The following is an 18,961-nucleotide window of genomic DNA, read 5'->3' as shown; positions in this document are numbered from 1 at the left end:
AGATGGGGGAGAGGTGAAGGGTGATGGCTATTGAAAGGTGGTCTGACGACATGGGGTCATCGAGGGTGGTCCAGTCCGCCGTACTAACGATGTTGGAAGAAACGAAGGAAAGGTCAATGGCCGACTTGTTGTGTTCTGCAGTGTCCGGGATTCTGGTGTGGCTACCATCGTTAAGTAGGACCACGTCGGCATCGGCGGTTTGGGAGGTGATGGTGGAGGAGGTGCAGGGGTAGATTTCGTCCCAGAGGGCGTCTCGGGGGTTGAAGTCCACTATCACTATGCAGTTATCGGGGATGTCTCCAAGCCATGTGAAATGCTGGGTCTTCATAGGATTATATATGTTGAGGACGTGCAAGGTCCTGTCCCCTTCTACAGATATGGAGGCGACCGCCCCATATCCTTCGAGGTCGAAGCCCGGCAGGTGTCCCTCTTGAGCAGCTAAACCTAGGGAGACGTATGTGGCCACACGAGCCTCACTTGCTTCGTCCGTCATGTAGAAGGGGGTTAGTGGTACCCAGGTAGGGGCGGAAGTTTTTCTGGCCTCATGAGGAGGGATTGAAGTGCAACTACTTCATAGGGGTGCTCGCTGAAATGCTGCACGAGGTCCCAGGCGGTGCTAATTGCCCGGCAGTTTCATTGCATTAGCATAAACACTGTCATGATGGGTGAATTCGGCAATGGAATGCAGGATCACGAAGATTCCTTCTAGTAGGCGTGCTGCTTGGGGGTTTGAGCAAACCAAGTCCTCTTGTAGAGCCTGAACTGTCGTGGATATGCACCCGATGGAATTTTGAAGGGTCTATCAAGTTGCTGTTGGTGGGGATGAGGGGGGGTTTCCAGGAGGGGGGGGGACTGCTAGGTGCTGTGGCTTCTTCCTCCTGTGGTTGTTCCATGTATGGGGTGGTTTCTATAGTTTCAGTGGTGGGGATGGTCCAACGGCCTTTCTTCTTCATTTTTTCTTGAGTTCTTCATTGGTTATGGTTAGCTGTGGAGGGAGTGAGGCGCTAATAGGTGTTTCTTTGGCATCATGGTCAGATTCTTTGGTAGGATCGTGAGTAGGCAGGGGTTTTAGTGCAATCTCACTGAAGGGCACTTCGCCTGGGCATGAAGTCTTTTTCACTAGGGTCTTCCAAATCCTTCTTGTGAGTGTCAAAGTCTCTGTCCCTGGATTTTTCTCCTTTGAGGTAGCTGTTCCACCGTTCCCTGGCAATAGACAGGGCTTCTGAGAACAGGATGAAGTTTTTGTTCTTTACTTCATGCGCCACTCTTCTTATGGCAAACTCAGGGTAATTGGAGTATGCAGAAAAGCCTATGGTCCTAGCAGTCCTGAGTGGGGCAGTCCTGGGACAAGGGCAGCACCCCAGGGGCACTTATGATGGTGGAGAGTCTTGGGTTCTTCCATGGCATACTGGTCAAGTTCACCAGGAGAGCAACCTTGACTCTTCAGTAGTTGAGGTCAGTGTGTGCCCCGAGAGACAATTTTTACCACTTTATATATCGGCTGGGGCAGAGGTTGGGGGGCTGCACCTGGCACACTCTGGGCCAGTAGCAGATGCTGCGTTCATGCAGCTGATTTTCCCATCTGCTAGGTGAATCGCTCCACTGCCGCACAAAAACAATTAAAGAATATAAATTGTTCTAAAGATTTTTCATTTTGATAAGATCATTCTTAAACTGACCAGATCTAGCAAGAAATGTATCATAGTTAGAAGAATTTGTTTACATTTCAGAAATCTTCTCAAATGTTCCAGAATGTTATACCATTTTTTTTTCAGAAGTTTTATTTCTAGAGCGTTTTAGAACATTTTATATGTAAACATTTCTAGAACATTCTAGAACTTTCTAGAATATAGTAGAAATATGTATACTCAAGAATCTACAATTATTTTCTAGAATTATTCAGAATATTCTACAGTAGGCTAAAAAATATTCTAAAAAGATTGAGATAATTCTGGAACACATTCTAGAAAGACTAAAAATATTATACAGTACTGCTTGACAATGGAGGGAAGTGGAGTATGTCAGGGATGGAATGGGTGGAAGTAGTTTTTATGCCTTTGTTTTTTGGCTACCTCCCTTATAAGGGGGAAAAAGCCTTTGGTATATGGATGTATGTACTGCTTGACAATATAAAAGTTGAGGCTTGCAGATCATCAATCAATTCATCTTTGTATGCCTGAGAAGACACATCACAAGAGGTGAAATGACATCAAGAGGCTGCAATCATTCTCTGGATGCATTCTGCTGCATATGTGGTCGATTCATCAAGACAAAAGCAAAGAAGTTCTCTGTGACAGCATCTGGAAAAATGTAAGAAGCTTACAAAGCATATTTTGGTGTGCTGGTTAGGGACCAAGACCTGGGCACCTCATTTTCCTCATGAGCTCTGTAAGAGAACACTAGAAGGTAAGATAGCTGTCATTTTTTCAAGGGTAAAATCCAATTAAGAATAAAAATAAAAATAAAATAAGTTTAAAAGAAACTCGTACTGTTATTCATTTACAGGATGGTGTACTGGGGAAAACAGAGCCACAAAATTTGCTATTCCTAGAATATGGTGTGAACCTTCTCATCATTTAACTAACTGCTTTTTCTGCATGGTGGATCCTTCCAAATGCCAATCTGGGAACAATGCAGCTGCTGTTTTGTATCCAAACATTCCATCTTTCGTTGCACCAATACCACACAGTGTTGATCTTCCTGTACCAGCTCCTCCGTAAAGAAGTTAACTATCAGAAGAAAGCAGCAAGTAAGATGATGAGCTAAAGAGAAAGGAAGACTGACATTACAGATGCAGTTGTTGGGAGAAATTCTTACTACCCAAACCAAAGACCTCATCAGAGATCTTGGTTTGACAAAGCCAATTGGTGACCTTTTGATTTCAGGCTGAAGGAATGAGATTTATTTGATGACAATGTGCAAGTGACCAACCAAAGAAAATGTCAAACATTTCTCTAGCTTCTTTGCAAAAGACAGCCTATGCTATTGTAATGATGTATCAGGCTTGTTTGATTGTATTGGAATTGCTTGCTCTTTATTGACAGCTCCTCCAAAAGCCTGAGAGCTGTCCTTCTGCACAATGGAAACAAGTATCCATCTCTGCCTCTTGCTCATTCTGTACATCTTAAGGTGGACTACAACAGTATAAAGCTTCTACTGGAAACTTTGACCTACAACAAGTATGGCTGGGAAGTTATTGGAGACTTCAAGAATGTGGCTTTCTTGATGCAACTCCAAGGTTTTACTAAGAATTCCCATTTTCTTTGACTTTGGGACAGTAGAGCCAGAGCAGCACATAACCAGATGAAGCACTACAGTTGGAGCACACAAAATCAAACATGAGGCATTGGTGAATCCTTAAAAGATTTTGTTTCCTCTATCACACATCAAACTGGGTCTCATTAAATAGTTTGTTACAGTTCTTGATAAGGAGTATGCTGCCTTCAAATATCTTCAAGACTTCTTTCCTAAGTTTTAGAGGCAAAGGTGAAAGCTGGTATCTTCACTGGACCACAAGGAAAATTATGGAGTGTTCAGAATTTCTACTGAACCTCACAGAAAAAGAAAAAAACCTTGGAAGTGTTTCATTGCTGTAGTACAGCAACAAGGCTGATTACTATATGGAACTGGTTGAAGCTTTAGTAAAGAGCTATGGTGAGAAGGACTGCAGAATGTTCTTAAAGGTTCACATCCTAGATGCTCACCTCGACAACTTCAAGGAGAATATGGGAGCTTATTCAGAAGAACAAGGGAAGCATTTCCACCTTGATATAATGAACTTGGAATAAAGATATCAGGGATCCTTCAATGAAAACCTGATGGGAGGCTACATTTGGGGGCTCATATGTGAAAGTGATTTGTTGTATTCACACAAATTAAGGAAAACTGTTAATTTTCAATCCTTAAAGTTAGTTTCAGAAGTGAAAATAACTTTGTGTCATTTGAATTTATGCTTTTTGTTTTCTGTCCAAAATTGGTAAAAATGGTAAAATTGAGCTATTTTGAGGCAAAAAATAATTCTAAAAGCTACAAAAGTAAAGTACATTACATATACCAAAGGCTTTTTCCCCCTTACAAGAGAGGTAGCCAAAAAGAAAAAGGCATAAAAACCATTCCCACCCATTCCATCCCTAAATACATTCCACTCCCCTCCCTCTTATCTTGGTACCTCTTGGATGATGGGTCATCCCTGTATCTTGTCCACTGCCCTGGGTCAGAGGTAGTGTCGCAAGACACAGCACATCCACAGCAAGGCAGCTTCATTAAATCGGCAAACCCCCCCCTCTCCGTCCTCTCATGCAGAAAAGGAGAAAATGGGAAGAAATCCCTTCGGGCTATGTCAAATTTTTCTCACACATACTACCTCATCCCCCATCCCCCCACCCATTCCACCTCATGCATCACATCAACCATATACAACCATTTTCCATTCACCCATCTTCTGTCCTCTCCCGACCTTCCCCAAAGCCCCTTTCACCCCATCCATCCATCTCATCCTAGGTCGCCCCTCATGTTCACTCCCTCCACATCTGTCTTCCATACCTCTTTTATTAGTCTTTCTTCACTCATTCTTTCCATGTGTCTAAACCATCCCATACTCTTTCATCCACCCTATCTCCCAACTCCCTTACTACCCCTGTTCTCCTCCTCATTTCTCACTATCCAGCCTAGTAACCCCCATCATACTTCTCAGACACCTCATCTCAAACACATTCAAATTCCTTCTCTCTTATGTTCCATGTTTCTGCCCCAAACAGTGCTGTTGGCACAATCACTCCTTCATACAATCTCCTCTTAGCCTTCATTCCCAAATGTCTATTCCACATTACACTTTTTAATCCACCAAGGCATTTACTCACTTCTCTCAATCTACATTCTACCTCCACCTCCACTCTTCCCTTTCCTGCCACATTTGCACCCAAGTATCTAAAACTATCCACTTCCTCCAGTCTGCTGCCACTTTCTCCCCTTGTACATCTCATCACCTTACTTTTGCCCATATTTATCTTCAAAAGTAAAGTATGACAAGAATGGATATTGTCTATTGTTTTGCAATGAAAAAGAGTTGGAAAATAATATTTGCTTGTCAAAGACAAAAATCGTATTACATAGTGTTATTTGCTAATTTTCCTCTGGTGTGTCAATAGGTATGAAAAGCTTTGTGTACTTTTCTCTGATTTGCCAGCAAGTGATTTCAAGTGTTATCTTTATCACTTCAGAGCAAGATAAAGCTGAAATTATCAAAAGGAATAAAAGGGCAGTGCTGTTTATCAAAAATATATTTACACTATAAAACCCAAACACTCTCTATCACAGTAACACTAACACAGTGATATGTTGGAAGAATAGACTAGAATAAGAAATGTAATAAAATCTTGAGGAACATGGTGACTAGATCTGTCAGTTATACAATAAAAATTTATAATGGATTTTCTTGTTGGAAAATTGATACTGCATCATTAAGCTTTGATATAAACTCTGTTTGTTTGTTTAGTGGGTACATTCTAATTACACTAGCAATGTAAGCTGCAAATAGGCCAGCTCTGTCTCCATACTGGGCTTGGAGATTATTTATCATTTCTAGGGAGCTATGTATCTCATTTTCACCACAACCTGAGTTCCGTGAACGTTTACGAGACAAATTTTTATTTTTTGTCAAGGTGTGTCCATTGGGTTCTGGAGAGGGTGTGAATGTGTGGGAATATTCTGTTGTAGACACTGCTGGTTCAGGTGATGACACCTGAGATTCTGCCATCATAACTTGCTCTGGCTCTGGGGGTGGTAGTGTTGTTTCCCGAGGCTCAGATTCCCAACGCTCTTCACCATGCTCCTCTATGGGTTCCATCTTCACCTGGACTGTCTACAAGAAAATAGATATGTTTTATTGTCACTACTGTAGTATACAACTATTTCACACATAATCATTAAATCAATCCATTGCCCTAAGGCACCCAGGTAATAGACAATAACCACCACATTGTCCCACAGGTCACTGGAGAAAGATATTGTGTTGTTCTTAGAGTAATGCAAGATTTTCAGTTGGTGGAGTTTATGCTATGTAGTAGAATGGCTTCTGACCCAGGGTAATGGGCGAGATACAGGGATGACCCATCATCCAGGAGGTGCCAAGACAAGAGGGAGGGAAGAGGGTGGAAGGGAGTGGAGCATGATGGGGATGGAATGGGTGGGAGTGGCTTTTTATGCCTTTGTTATTGGGCTACCTCCTTCATAAGGGGGAAAAAAGCCTTTGGTATACGTATGTAATAGGACGGAAGAGAGGGAATGCGAGTCCTTTCAAAAAACTGAAATATATAAAATGACATGATGGAAGGTATAACAAGCTATCCTAACACTAACATGTGATGATGCAAAGATCTTGAGGAAATTTAATCCTAAAGAAGACAACAAAATGTTTCTATATCTTGACTATAGCATTGGCACCAAAAACGTGCAGCAATACCTATGATGAATTATGAAGAACCCCCTGTAACCACCTAAAGACAACAACAATATTGGCATGAGAGAACACGGTAGAGTGGGTGAGGCTTATGTCCCATATAAAGGAAGAAGATCTATTGCTCACAGTGTTTCATGGTAAATGGAGTATTTATCAATTTTTTTAATTGATTTATTTTGTTTTTATTTTTTGGTGACACACCACATGTTTTTCCTGATGCTATTGGCAGTGCTTTTTGTGCATTGTGGGATAATACCACAAGGTCCAGAATTTACATAAGACCAAATTACAGCAATATCATCACTCTGTGTGGCAGGAAAGTGCAATAAATATATCTTGATCCAGATTGGCATAGCACTGCAGTGTTCAGAGATGGATAAAGAAATGTAAAGCTGCAGGAGGTGATGACCTGCCACTCCAAGTCAGGAGCACTGGGCTGGCTAAGAAGACTTCTAGGAGGAATCTTAAGGTACTTCAGCAATAGGAGGAAGCTGAACCAAGAATCACAGCCAAGGAACTGAAAGAAAAGAACCTGCAACTCCTGCAAAAGGTGTCTGTTAGAACTATCCAATGCTGCCTCAGTGACTACCTTGGCTATGATCATTGGGCACCACGATGTAAGCCCATTCTACCGGAGAGACAAAAGCAAAAACATATGCAATTTTCTAAGAAATACCTGAAGTGGGACAGAGAAAAGTGGAAGAAAGTATTGAGGAGTGACAAGACTATGTTTAACATTACTGGGAACCAGGCAAGATGAGCTTATGACCATGTAAGGACCTATCCCACCCCAAGTACACATGGGGGCAGTCAAGTACCCTGATAGCATCATGGTATGGAGTGCCTTCAGGTACCATGGCCAGGGTAAATTAGTGATATTGCCTAAAAACATTACATCGAACAAAGAACACTACTTGGAACTGTTGTGTGACCATCTGGAGGATTGCTTTCATGCATGTAAGGGTGATGTGTTCGTGCAAAACAATGCCCCTGCACAGACAGCAAATTAATCAAGTATTGGTTCGAGTTTGTGGGAGTGGACTACATGAAGGACTGGCCTGGTAATAGTCTGGGCTGCCCCACTGAAAATATTTGGGGACTCATTAAGCAACAATTATCAGGACATATCACTGCAACTGTACCAAAACTTGTAAAGGAGATTCAGGACATCTGTGACAACTTGGAACCTCACATGCTCCAAGGACTTTCTGAAACTATTCCTCGATGCCTAGAGAGCTGTCTGAAAAGAAGACCCTCCCCCCCTCACAAAGTACAAGAGGCTGATACCACAAAATATTTCCGTTATTGATTTTTTTGAGTGTTGCAGGAGAAAAAGGCACAATACCAGTACCTTTGGCACTGAATGTGTATAGAGCCAATCATGCAATATGAACACTAATGCCTACGGACCCCCCAAAAAATAAATATAAATGAACAAATATATAGTTAATTCAATACATGAAAATAAAAAATTAAAAAATATCATCAATAAATCACTCAATAGAAAATGAATCCGTTACTACAGCAAAAGAAGAGAAAGATGCTGGACACAGATAATTTATCACATGACAAACATAGAAGTAAAATTGTGGATAAAACATACAAACTATTGAAAAACATGAAAGTATCTTTCCATTAAATGAACAAGATGAGGAGGAGGAGGAGAAGAAAACTGAATGCCTGATCTGCTCCAGAGTGGAATACACACCAGTAATATAGTCTATGCATAAGGTGAAGGATAATAACATTGAGAGAATATAAAAACCAGTTCAATGACATTGAGAGAATATAATAGTATGGGTATAAAATAAAAATAAAATAAAAAATTATCCCTTAAATTCTTGTTGCATATGAAAGACAATTTAATTAGAAACAAAATGCTTTTTAAATCTTTTAAATAGCTTGAAAAATAAAGGATACAATTTTTTTTCATATTCTTTTATCCCAAATTTTTGGCTAGACTTTACCATAACAAAAGGTTAGAATTATGGGTGGTAATTTGTAAAGATTTTGGTAAAGAAATACACACATAAACTCTAAGCCACTGGTCCACTTATATTGAAATTTGAAATACTTGGGCTTTATGGGTCAACAAATTACCTAAGCATGTCAAAAACAATGTGGAACATCTCCATCACATCAAATTTGCCTTTTCATGGCAACTATTAAGTTGTCAATTTAGAGATGATCATCAGTACAATCCAAACCCTTGGCCCAATTGACATGCAACTTGGCATGTGAAGGTTTTTTGGGTCAACAAATCATTTGAGCATGTCAAAAACAATGCAGGACCTTCCTTTTATATTATTCTTATTAACACCTATCATGTTGCCATGGCAACTATTGTCAATTTAGAGATAATCATCCATGAAATCCAAACCCCTGGCCCAATTGACATGCAACTTGGCATGTGAAGGTTTTTTGGGTCAACAAATCATCTGAGCATGTCAAAAACAATGCAGGACCTTCCTTTCATACTATTCTTATTAACACCTATCATGTTTCCATGGCAACTATTGTCAATTTGGAGATAATCATCCATGAAATCCAAACCCCTGGCCCAATTGACATGCAACTTGGCACATGAAGGTTTTATGGGTCAACAAATCACATGAGCATGTCAAAAACAATGCAGGACCTTCCTTTTATACTATTCTTACTAACCCTTCTCATGTTGCCATGGGAATTATTGTCAATTTAGAGATAATCATCCATGAAATCCAAACCCCTGGCCCAATTGACATGCAAATTGGCATAATAAGGTTTTTTGGGTCAACAAATCACATAAGCATGTCAAAAACAATGCAGGACCTTCCTTTTGTACTATTCTTACTAACACTTGTCATGTTGCCATGGCAATTACTGTCAATTTAGAGATAATCAATCATCCATAAAATCCAAACCCCTGGCCCAATTGACATGCAACTTGGCATATAGAGGTTTTATGAGTTAACAAATCACCTGAGCATGTCAAAAACAATGTAAGACCTTCCTTTTATACTATTCTTACTAACACCTTTCGTTTTGCCCTGGCAACTATTGTCAATTTAGAGATAATCATCTGTAAAATCCAAACCCCTGGCCTAACTGACATGTAACTTTGCATATGAAGGTTTTATGGGTCAAAAAATCACCTGAGCATGTCATAAACAATGTAGGACCTTCCTTTTATGCTATTTTTACTAACACCTATCATGTAACATGTTCCATCAATGTAATGTATGTACAATGTAATGTATATGGAGCTAAAAGAACTCTACTATCACATCAAAAAGTGCATATATAGGTGTCTTAGCCCTTACCCTTAGATTGCCACTCAGTACACTAACCAGTCAGTACTGCAACTATCCTAAGACCTAACTTAAATTTATGTTGATATTGGTGCATTATTTTTTACACCAACTTACTGAAATAGAAAAAAGAATAAAGCATTTTTACTTTCAAAGGAGTTATTTTGTTTAATCATGTTATCTATAATCATGATAATCTGAACGAAGAGCCTTATTTCAGCAGCTCATGTCTATTATCATGAAACCATGAAGAAAATTAAGTCTTGTCTCTAGACCTCTACTAGTCTAGACTCATGGTCATGGACATGGTCCACGACATGTAATACTGACCATATCATTAATAGTTATTTCATATATTTGCTATCATAGCCATAGCATAGCCTGTCCAACATCTTAAAATTCATACCAGGACGATGTATTAGTTGTCAACAACACCCTTTACAACTACGTATTACGACTACTACAAACAAGAGTATCGGAGAATCTCGATATGTCGAGTAGGCATCTGAGTTATTACCAACGATTTCAAAGTTGCTCATATCCTGGAGAATAGAGGCTAATAGACATTATTGATATTTTCAATATTATATTTTATAGTTTCTTGTCTTTAGATTTTTAATCGGAAAACTATTTTGCCAATGCTAATATCAAAATTTGCATTTAAATCAGTAAAAATTAGTAGAGTTTTAAAAAACTGGGCATACACTTGCTGAACAAGATAATTTGAATACCTTGTGCAAGCGCTGAACGCTACAAGCATTAAAACTAATGCATACGTATTCCAACCGGCCACCAAAGATGGCCATGTAAACAATACGTCGGGGATTGTGGCAACGTGCTCGGATTCACGCGGATCTAAATATAAAAAGCAAAGCCCAAATTGGTGCAGATAGAACACAAAAATTGACTGAAAGCAATGGACCTACCATCACTGGAAGAGAGAAGCGTAACAGCTAACTTGAAAGCAGTGTTCAGGACAAATGAATAGACAAATGGGATAGACTTCTTGGTCTGGGACAAGAGAGTTGTGAAGTCGATATACACCAAAATTCCCTTTCCCCCTTATAAGGGGAGTGGCCAAGGCCACCCTTTAGCCATTCCACCCCAATCAAACACCCCAGTGTCTTAGTTCCTCCTGGATGAAGGACCATCTCAGTCATGGGAACAGTTAAAAAATAAATACATATAGAAATCATAAGATTGTCAAGAAAGACTACTTTCCATAGATGAATGAACTCCTGGATTAGCTTAATGCTAAGACTGCCCTAGTTGAATCCATATCTAATTTTAAAGCTAGATATGCTAAATTGAGAATGAAGATAGAGGATCTCCTGAGCATAACTCCTTTCTTGTACAGTAAATTAAGTAAATACAATTAGATAGATACACATAGTTTACTTATATCTATTTTCATAATATCTGAATGACAGACATTAATACTCACCTCAAAGTTTGAAGTACTGCAATGACTGTTTACAAGTTGCTCCAGACCTGCAAAACCTTGGAAATAGATAAACAATGGCCATTTTGGAGTATAAACACTATTACTGTTCTGGTTCAAAATCTCTTTCATCCTCCACAATTCTCTCTGGAACTCCACCTTCAGGCAGCATATTTTTTCTATAACAGCTTCTGTAGGACATGAATGAAAAAAAAAATCAATCAAATTCTGACCATATTCATAGACACTACCCAATCCCTCAGTTTTATTACTGGTATTTGAAGGAATATTTCACCAAGACAATAAAGTTTATGAAGAAAACAAAACAAATAATAATAATGCATACACCTAAAGGCCTTTTTCCCCCTTATATGAGTTTAAGCATACATCCACCTTCAACCCATCCCACACAAGTCCAAAAAAAAAACAATTTCTCCCTCCTGTCTTATGCATCATAGTCATCCTTGTCCCCTGCCACACTGCTTGGGTCAAAAGCAATGCACTTCCAGAGCAGGGCTTGTTGGAGCTGGTTCACCCTACCACTTCATTATATGGCAACACCACCCCCATTCAGCTACTTGAGAAATTTATGGAGCTGCATTCCCTTATCCATTTACAACATTTCATTCCATCCTATCTTTTGCTCTCCCTTCCTAGCATGACATTCTTTCTCTTTCTCCACATCAAACATCTACCCCACTTTACATATGTCCTTTTGGCCTCCCTCATCTAGTGTTTATTTTCCACTTTATTATGTACTTCTCATATGCTTCCCTATTTCTTCCATCTTTCATATGCTTGTTCATTTTCTGCCACCACTACCTTCACCTCATCCTCAACTCTGCCTCTCCTCTTCATTCCACACACCTTTGTGCACTTGTGTTTCCTCCTTGAAGCATACCCATTCCTTCTCTATTCCTGTGTCTCCTTTCAATACATCCCATACTCTTACCTTTACAAAGTTTTTTTTTTTTTCTCATTCAATTTGCTTACCTTCAGTATCTCCCTACCTCCTTCATTCCAACTGTTCCAATCCTTTTTTGGGAACTACTATATAATCCATGAATATCCTCTAAAATACCTTCCCACCAATAACCTGACCCATATATACTTATGCTTATCTTTCTTCTTAACCACTTCGGTACAATGACACCTATGCTGGCGTCACAAGGTATGAGTGGGTACATGAGGATGCCGGCATCAGTGTCTTGATTATATATACATTTTTTTTTATGTTGTACGTGAATTATCCCCGGATTCTGTGAACTGGTTCAATCATATTTTCTGTGTTATTACTCAGAGTAAAAGAGAACAAGTAATAGAGAAGTGACTATATTTTATAATGCGAGTAGTGTGATGGAAATTACATATGGTAGCCATTGCTGCACGCAAGAATTTGAGTCGTACTGAAGTGGTTAAACACTATGTTGGCTATCATCATTTCACTTTCAATACTCGTCCCTAACATCTCTCTGCTTTAGTTTCTTCCTGCTACCCCATATCTTCCTACTATATCAGCTCATCACCTACCCAAGCATTATCATTATGATTCCTCATCAATACATTTACATGACAGTGTTAGTATTCTCAATTCTAAACCCCTTCAACACAGTAGCACATCAAAGATTTTGTTTCAGCTATTGCTAAAGGGCTTACTTCAGCTGTGCACATGACACATGACCCTACAATGAATCTATTACCTTCAGATGAATGAAATATTTAGGGTAAACTCACCCTTGGTTATGCTTTCCACTAGCTTTCCATTCATTCTTCTTTGTACTCTGGTTGCAATCTCTTCTAAGTCTGATGTATTCTTCAGCTGAGGCTGCTGAAAACCATTTAGCAAGTAAGGTTTCTCTCTCAAGGCTTCAATCAACTCAAGCTCCATATCAAAACTCCATGTAACTTGGAAGTCAGCTGGTTTCTCTAAGAGATATAAAAGATGGTTTTCAAAAGATATTCTAGAAAATCATAATTCATTAAAAAACAAAAAGGGAGGGCTACATATGATATTCATTCATCTACACCATGGAAAATCATTAGTACACAAATCAAGAGTATAGTTTCTGCAATTTCTTTACCTACATAAAAAATAAAATCAACTGTATGTTTCATTCAACTATCCCTACTTACAAGAGGATAATATTAATTTACCTTCTGGTATATTAACAATTTCTTTAACATCTGTCTGCAGTTTCTGCATGATATCATCAGCTACAACATTTCTAAAGCTCCTGCTGTTTCGATGATGGCAGACAGGGCAATCTCTACATAACTTTTGGACATAACTCCGTGGAATTCCTGCGTAATCTCTTTGAACATGTTCTAAAACTTTCTTGTAGCCTGTTAACATCAGAATTCAATATCATTGCAAAGTACATTGGTCTTTCTTATAATATTTTTTTGTTAATAATGTTATCATACTGGTATTCATTTCCATTATTTGTACTTGCAAGTATAATTGCTGAACAAAATCTTACCTGCATGACCTAACTTTTGGCAATGAATATATGCAACTATGTCAAATATACTTTCTCTATGTACAACGCGCAAATAGTGTGGGGCCTGACCATTTTGGCCCTCTTCTTGCTTTGCTGGAACCACAAGAATCTGTGACTGGCCATTCTCTGGAGAACAACATAACTGAAAACGTCGTTTTTTGACCCATAAAGTTAGATGTGGATCTGTAGCAACTGTGGGATGTTCTAGGTGGAACACAACCCTATCATATTTCCCTGAAAAACATTACATTATCAAATATAATGAGACAGATAATCCATAACACCAAGTCCAAGTCAAGTTCATCAAACTGAATTTATGTTAATTATTAAAATAGGACAAAATACCAAGAAACAAAACTGAGTAAATGAGAACTAATATTTCAAGCATTTGTATGAAAATCGGTGAATACATTTTCAATACAACAAGATCTGGTTATTGGATATGTCGACACAATCTTGTGTCATCCTGATCAAATACCTATATTGAATATTATTCTATAATTTGTGTTATGTGACTGCTACGAGTTGATACCAGTACCTAGTTTTCAATTTTGTTATCATTAGTGACGGTGACACGTCATTACAGCAACCGATATTAAAACAACAGGAGCACTTCGTTAACATTACAAATAACACTAGCAAATAACAGTTTTTCCAAACAACATTAAAGAGTATAAACATCAACTACGCAATCACTTACCTTTCGTCATAACAGAACTCTTGACGCAAGACATATATGCGTCCATAACTCCTCGTAACTCGTCCATGGTGTAACTACTCACTCTTGTAACTAAGAAAACAATGCTTTGTGTTACATTACACAGAATTTTGGTTTTGCATTGCAAGAAAAAAACTGACAAGAGTTGTTTAAGTGCTCACTTACTAAATGCGCAAGCTGTGATGCTGCGCAACAATATACTGCGCAGCGCCATCTACGCGCTAGTTGCACCCGGCAAATTCAAAGCTGCGCAATTTAATTACATAGGATTGCAGACACCCAAACCTGACCTGTGATATATCAGATATATGCAAATATACCATTTGTCATTTGAATGTAATTCATTTCCTCTTACAATAATTCTCTTAAAATAAAAGAATACTTGAAAAAATAACAATCAGTATGGTCAAGCTGATTATATTGATTTCAGACTTCATTCACACCTATATCCATTCCAACATACAAAAAAGTCACACATGCAGTTCTCACTATAACCTTACTAAGCAGGACTAAGCCACCGTAGTGAGATAATCAGGCTGCATCGTCACTCAAGGAGCTTCAGTGAAAATCCACTTCAGCTGCGTCAATAATGGACGGAATAACCTCAAATATTCTAACATTCATAATCTATATACAATCGATTAAACAATAATGAAGGATGTATTTGTATTCCCTTAATATATCGTAGTTCAATTTCGGGTGTTCGTACGAGGGTGGTCAGGAATTTTGGTAATTAGGTAATAGGTATACGCTAAGGATTTATGTTTGAAAATTGTAACAAATTATTAAATAAATGTAAAGGTTATTTCATATATAAAAAGACAAAAGTACATATGTATTCCTAACCCATTTCCATAATTAGCCCGCAGTGGCAGATCCAGGATCAAAATTTGTGGGGGGATGGGTAACCTGAATTTTGTAAACGTAGATGACGCTTTTAGGGGGGTCATACCTGAATTTTGTAAATATAGATGACGACTTTAAAGAGATGTACTCTGTAGCATGAATATGATGATTTTGAATATAAGTTGAAGTATATGTTCTAAGCTTAGTTTTCTCAGAATATTAGGCAAAAGTAATGCTTAATCTTACATTTTAAAGATTTACACTCACTGATGTGTTGACTATATTTCTGCCACTGTAATACTGCTTTCTGCCATGTACCAGTGTATAAGTGACAGGTTTCTCGACCTCTGTAATGAGGTAATGAAAGAACAAACTTAGGGGGGGGCTTCAACCCCCGATTCGCCACTGCTAGCCTGCAATAGTACACCTAGAAGCCACTGGGACATATGTTAAGTGCAATTATTCTTGATTTTTCTTGTTGTGATAGCCGATATACATTTAGTCATATCGACAACATAAACTCCATAATTCAGTATCAATTTCAAGGAGTGTTGTATAATTGTATTGGCATTCCACACGGTCATCAACAAATGATTCTCATGTACAGAGAATTAGATTACTAACTTGTGATTCATATAACTAATGCACTCATATAGTACTACATCCTCTATGTTTACTTAATTTAATTTAAATATATTTTCTGCTCATTTACTTATTGCATCATTTCTTTGGCAACTGGATATGTAAAAGCTTGAAGATGCCGATCCCAAACGTGAAAATCTACGGTACCAGTCGCCAAATAATCATAGCTCAATCGTGGACATTGGTTTCAAAGACCAAGTCAAAAGTAGCAGCTGAGATGAAAAATATTTAAGATCTAAGGAACACGACAATTCGTGATTATCCTTAAATGGTCAGTTATCATCAGGGCCGGAATTAAGGAACGTTTTGTATAGTACTATTGTAATGACTGGTTTTAAAGAAATATTAGTTTTCAAATTTATTTATTCTATATGGATTTAGTCATGGATGTTGTTATTAAGGTAGCGAACTTCATACGTGCGCGAGGTTTGAACCACAGACAGTTCAACAGCTTATTGAAAGAAATTCCCACTCACGGAAGGACTGCCATATCATTGACGTTCGGTGGTTAAGCCCAGAAGTCTCGCTGAAGCGCTTTTATAAATTAAAAATTGAAATACAGAAGTTTATGCATGAGAAAGGAAGGGATGTACAGGAACTGAAAGACAAAGAATGTGTTTAAGATCTAGATTTCATAGTAGATATGACCAGTAGTGGGATTCAGCCGGTTCGCACCGGTTCGTTGGAACCGTCTCACGGAATTTTACGAGTTCGGCGAACCGGCTAACTGGCGAATTGACTAGTCGCTATCAGTCATGGTCACTAGTCAGTGGTACTCTGCATCTCATCCGATAAGTTAGTGATTTAGTGCATAGTTTATTTACACAAGTGGTGACCAGGTTTGTTACCATGTGTATCATGCTTGCTTTCTTTGTACATGTGTGTTATTTAATTCAATTTTAATATAATTTATGGTGCTGTTCAGCAGGTTTGGTAATCAATGAAATAGTTTTGTATGTTTAAGCGTATGATAAAGAAACATACTACCATTAAAATTACATACCAAGAAGGCGCTGAGTAACCTTACATACATGCATAAGTACATACATAGAGTTAAAGGTTAACTAATTTTACTAGAGCCTTTCCTATCTTTTCATTCTTCCCTTCCGGCCAGCTGTGGCCATTTTTTTATTATATGATTTATATCTCTCCCTCTCCCCTTTCTTCAGGAGACGAAGCGCATTGATCACACCCCCAATCTCTTCTCTATTTTTCAATCAACTGCTTTTATATTTTGGAAATCCCTTATAACAGGCAAGTATTAGATATATCCGTATACAATCCATGCTACTTCCTTCTGATTATGAAATTTATTCTTGAAATAGCCATTGAGAAAATCGTATTTTACATCGCTCAATAAAAATACTGTAGCAATCCTAATTTCTAACGTTAGTAAAGCAATTTTTCTTTTTGTTTATATTTTTAGGTCTTTAGCCCTTAAAATCCCGAGAACTGAAAGTTCAGTGGAAGAAGCTATTGAGAATACAACAGTTATACCTCCATCTTTGATGAATAATACAGATGCAACGCCTGCTTTTCATAGGTGTACTGTAACTACTGTGTCACCGGCAGATTAGACAGATGCCGCATCATTTCTGCCAGAATGCTGGAGTACGATGCAATACGAGGATTTAAAAAAAAAATATGACGGATTGATTGCTCGTAGCAAGAAACTTGGTTGTGATCACTGTGCCAAATTTGATTCTCTAAACATAAAAGGTATTCGAGTTTCAGTTGAATGGGGCAGCTGCAGTGTCGAAGCCTCAGGAAAGAATAAAACCATTCAGCAAGCATCTCTCAGGAAAAAACAAAATGAAGGAGCATTTTTCATCAAAGGCACATAGTGTCTGTGTAAAGCAAGAAGAGGATCATGTATATGATGCAATTACGAAAAGAATTGTTAAAATGAATGAGAGATATATTGCCACTACATGCAGAGTTTTCAATACTGTCTACAGTTTGGCAAAAAGATGCAGGCCATTTTCCGATGCTGAAGATGAGATTGAGCTTCAAATAAGAAATGAAGTTGTCATGGGTGTTGAACCTCATTCTCGCAAAACTGCTGTGAAAATAGTTGATCACATTGCAAAAGATATGAAGAATTAAATGTTTACCAAAATCATTGAACACAACTTGAAAATTTGTGTCATCGTGGATGAAGCTTCAACCATATCTAATAAACCAGTTGTTATAATTTTTTTGAAGATTGTGATCTATCACCAACAGTTTTCTTTGATTTGGTTGAATTGGAAGGACAAGGAGCAGAACAAATATACGCGTCGCTGTTACAGAGTTTGCACGATAGTGGGTTTGATAATGAATATTTGAGAAATAATTTGATTGCTTTCTGTTCAGATGGGACAAGTGTAATGCTTGGCCGCAATTCTGGGGTAGGCATTAGACTTAGAAATGATTATCCTAACATTGTCCTTTGGCATTGTTTAACTCATCGTTTGCAACTTGTTTTGGACGATTTTGTCAATGACATGAATTAAATTAACCATTTCAAAATATTCATGGATAAAATCTACACAATTTTTCATCAATCAAACAAAAAACCAAATGCAACTCTAAAATTTCAGAAGAGCTTGGGCAACAAATTCTGAAGATAGGTATAATTCTAGGGGCAAGGTGGGCTGCTTGCAGTCTAAAATCGCTTGCTGTGTGGCGTGCTTATCCAGCATTGTACAAATATTTCTCTAGGGAAGCAAAACATTCAGGGATGGCTACACGTCTTTGCAACAAGCATTTCTTGGAAGATTTGGCACTGATGATAGATATACTTCAAGAAATTTCCTTACTTTCTAATGCTCTTGAAGCCAGATGTTTAACATTGACAAAAGCTGAACAGCTAATAAAAAGGACCATTAAGGCATTTGAAATGCTTAAAGAAAACAAGAGAACCTATGAAAGGGATATTGATGTCAGAGCTGCTTCAGATGCTTTTAAGGGGGAGATCCCCCTATGTTTAAGAAATAGCGCTAGTTTCTTTTAACTCACACAGTACATGCATAGTATTATGCTAATCATCATATCCAAATTTGGTGTGGATAGGAGTGATTTTTT

The 18,961-nt window shown here is 38.2% G+C and overlaps 1 protein-coding gene across 5 annotated transcripts; it reads right to left on the bottom strand.

Moving 5' to 3' along the window:
• Nucleotides 1-5,261: 5,261 nt before the first annotated feature.
• Nucleotides 5,262-14,609, bottom strand: LOC143035141 (uncharacterized). Of its 5 annotated transcripts, none has more exons than XM_076201756.1 (6): nucleotides 14,390-14,609; nucleotides 13,669-13,923; nucleotides 13,343-13,531; nucleotides 12,923-13,114; nucleotides 11,192-11,379; nucleotides 5,262-5,860 (listed from the first exon to the last, which is right to left on the bottom strand). In XM_076201756.1, the coding sequence occupies exons 1-6, from the start codon at nucleotides 14,454-14,456 to the stop codon at nucleotides 5,420-5,422; spliced, it is 1,332 nt and encodes a 443-aa protein (XP_076057871.1). In that variant the 5' UTR covers nucleotides 14,457-14,609; the 3' UTR covers nucleotides 5,262-5,419. The 5 variants fall into 5 exon arrangements, with proteins under 5 accessions (XP_076057871.1, XP_076057873.1, XP_076057872.1 ...); XM_076201758.1 differs by having other exon boundaries at nucleotides 11,192-11,247; XM_076201757.1 differs by having other exon boundaries at nucleotides 13,759-13,923.
• Nucleotides 14,610-18,961: the final 4,352 nt, after the last annotated feature.

This window comes from Oratosquilla oratoria, chromosome 18 (genome assembly GCF_046742065.1).
Source record: "Oratosquilla oratoria isolate Oo_2021 chromosome 18, ASM4674206v1, whole genome shotgun sequence".
In the NCBI taxonomy this organism is placed as follows: domain Eukaryota; kingdom Metazoa; phylum Arthropoda; class Malacostraca; order Stomatopoda; family Squillidae; genus Oratosquilla; species Oratosquilla oratoria.
This window is presented reverse-complemented; position numbering and strand designations above follow the sequence as displayed.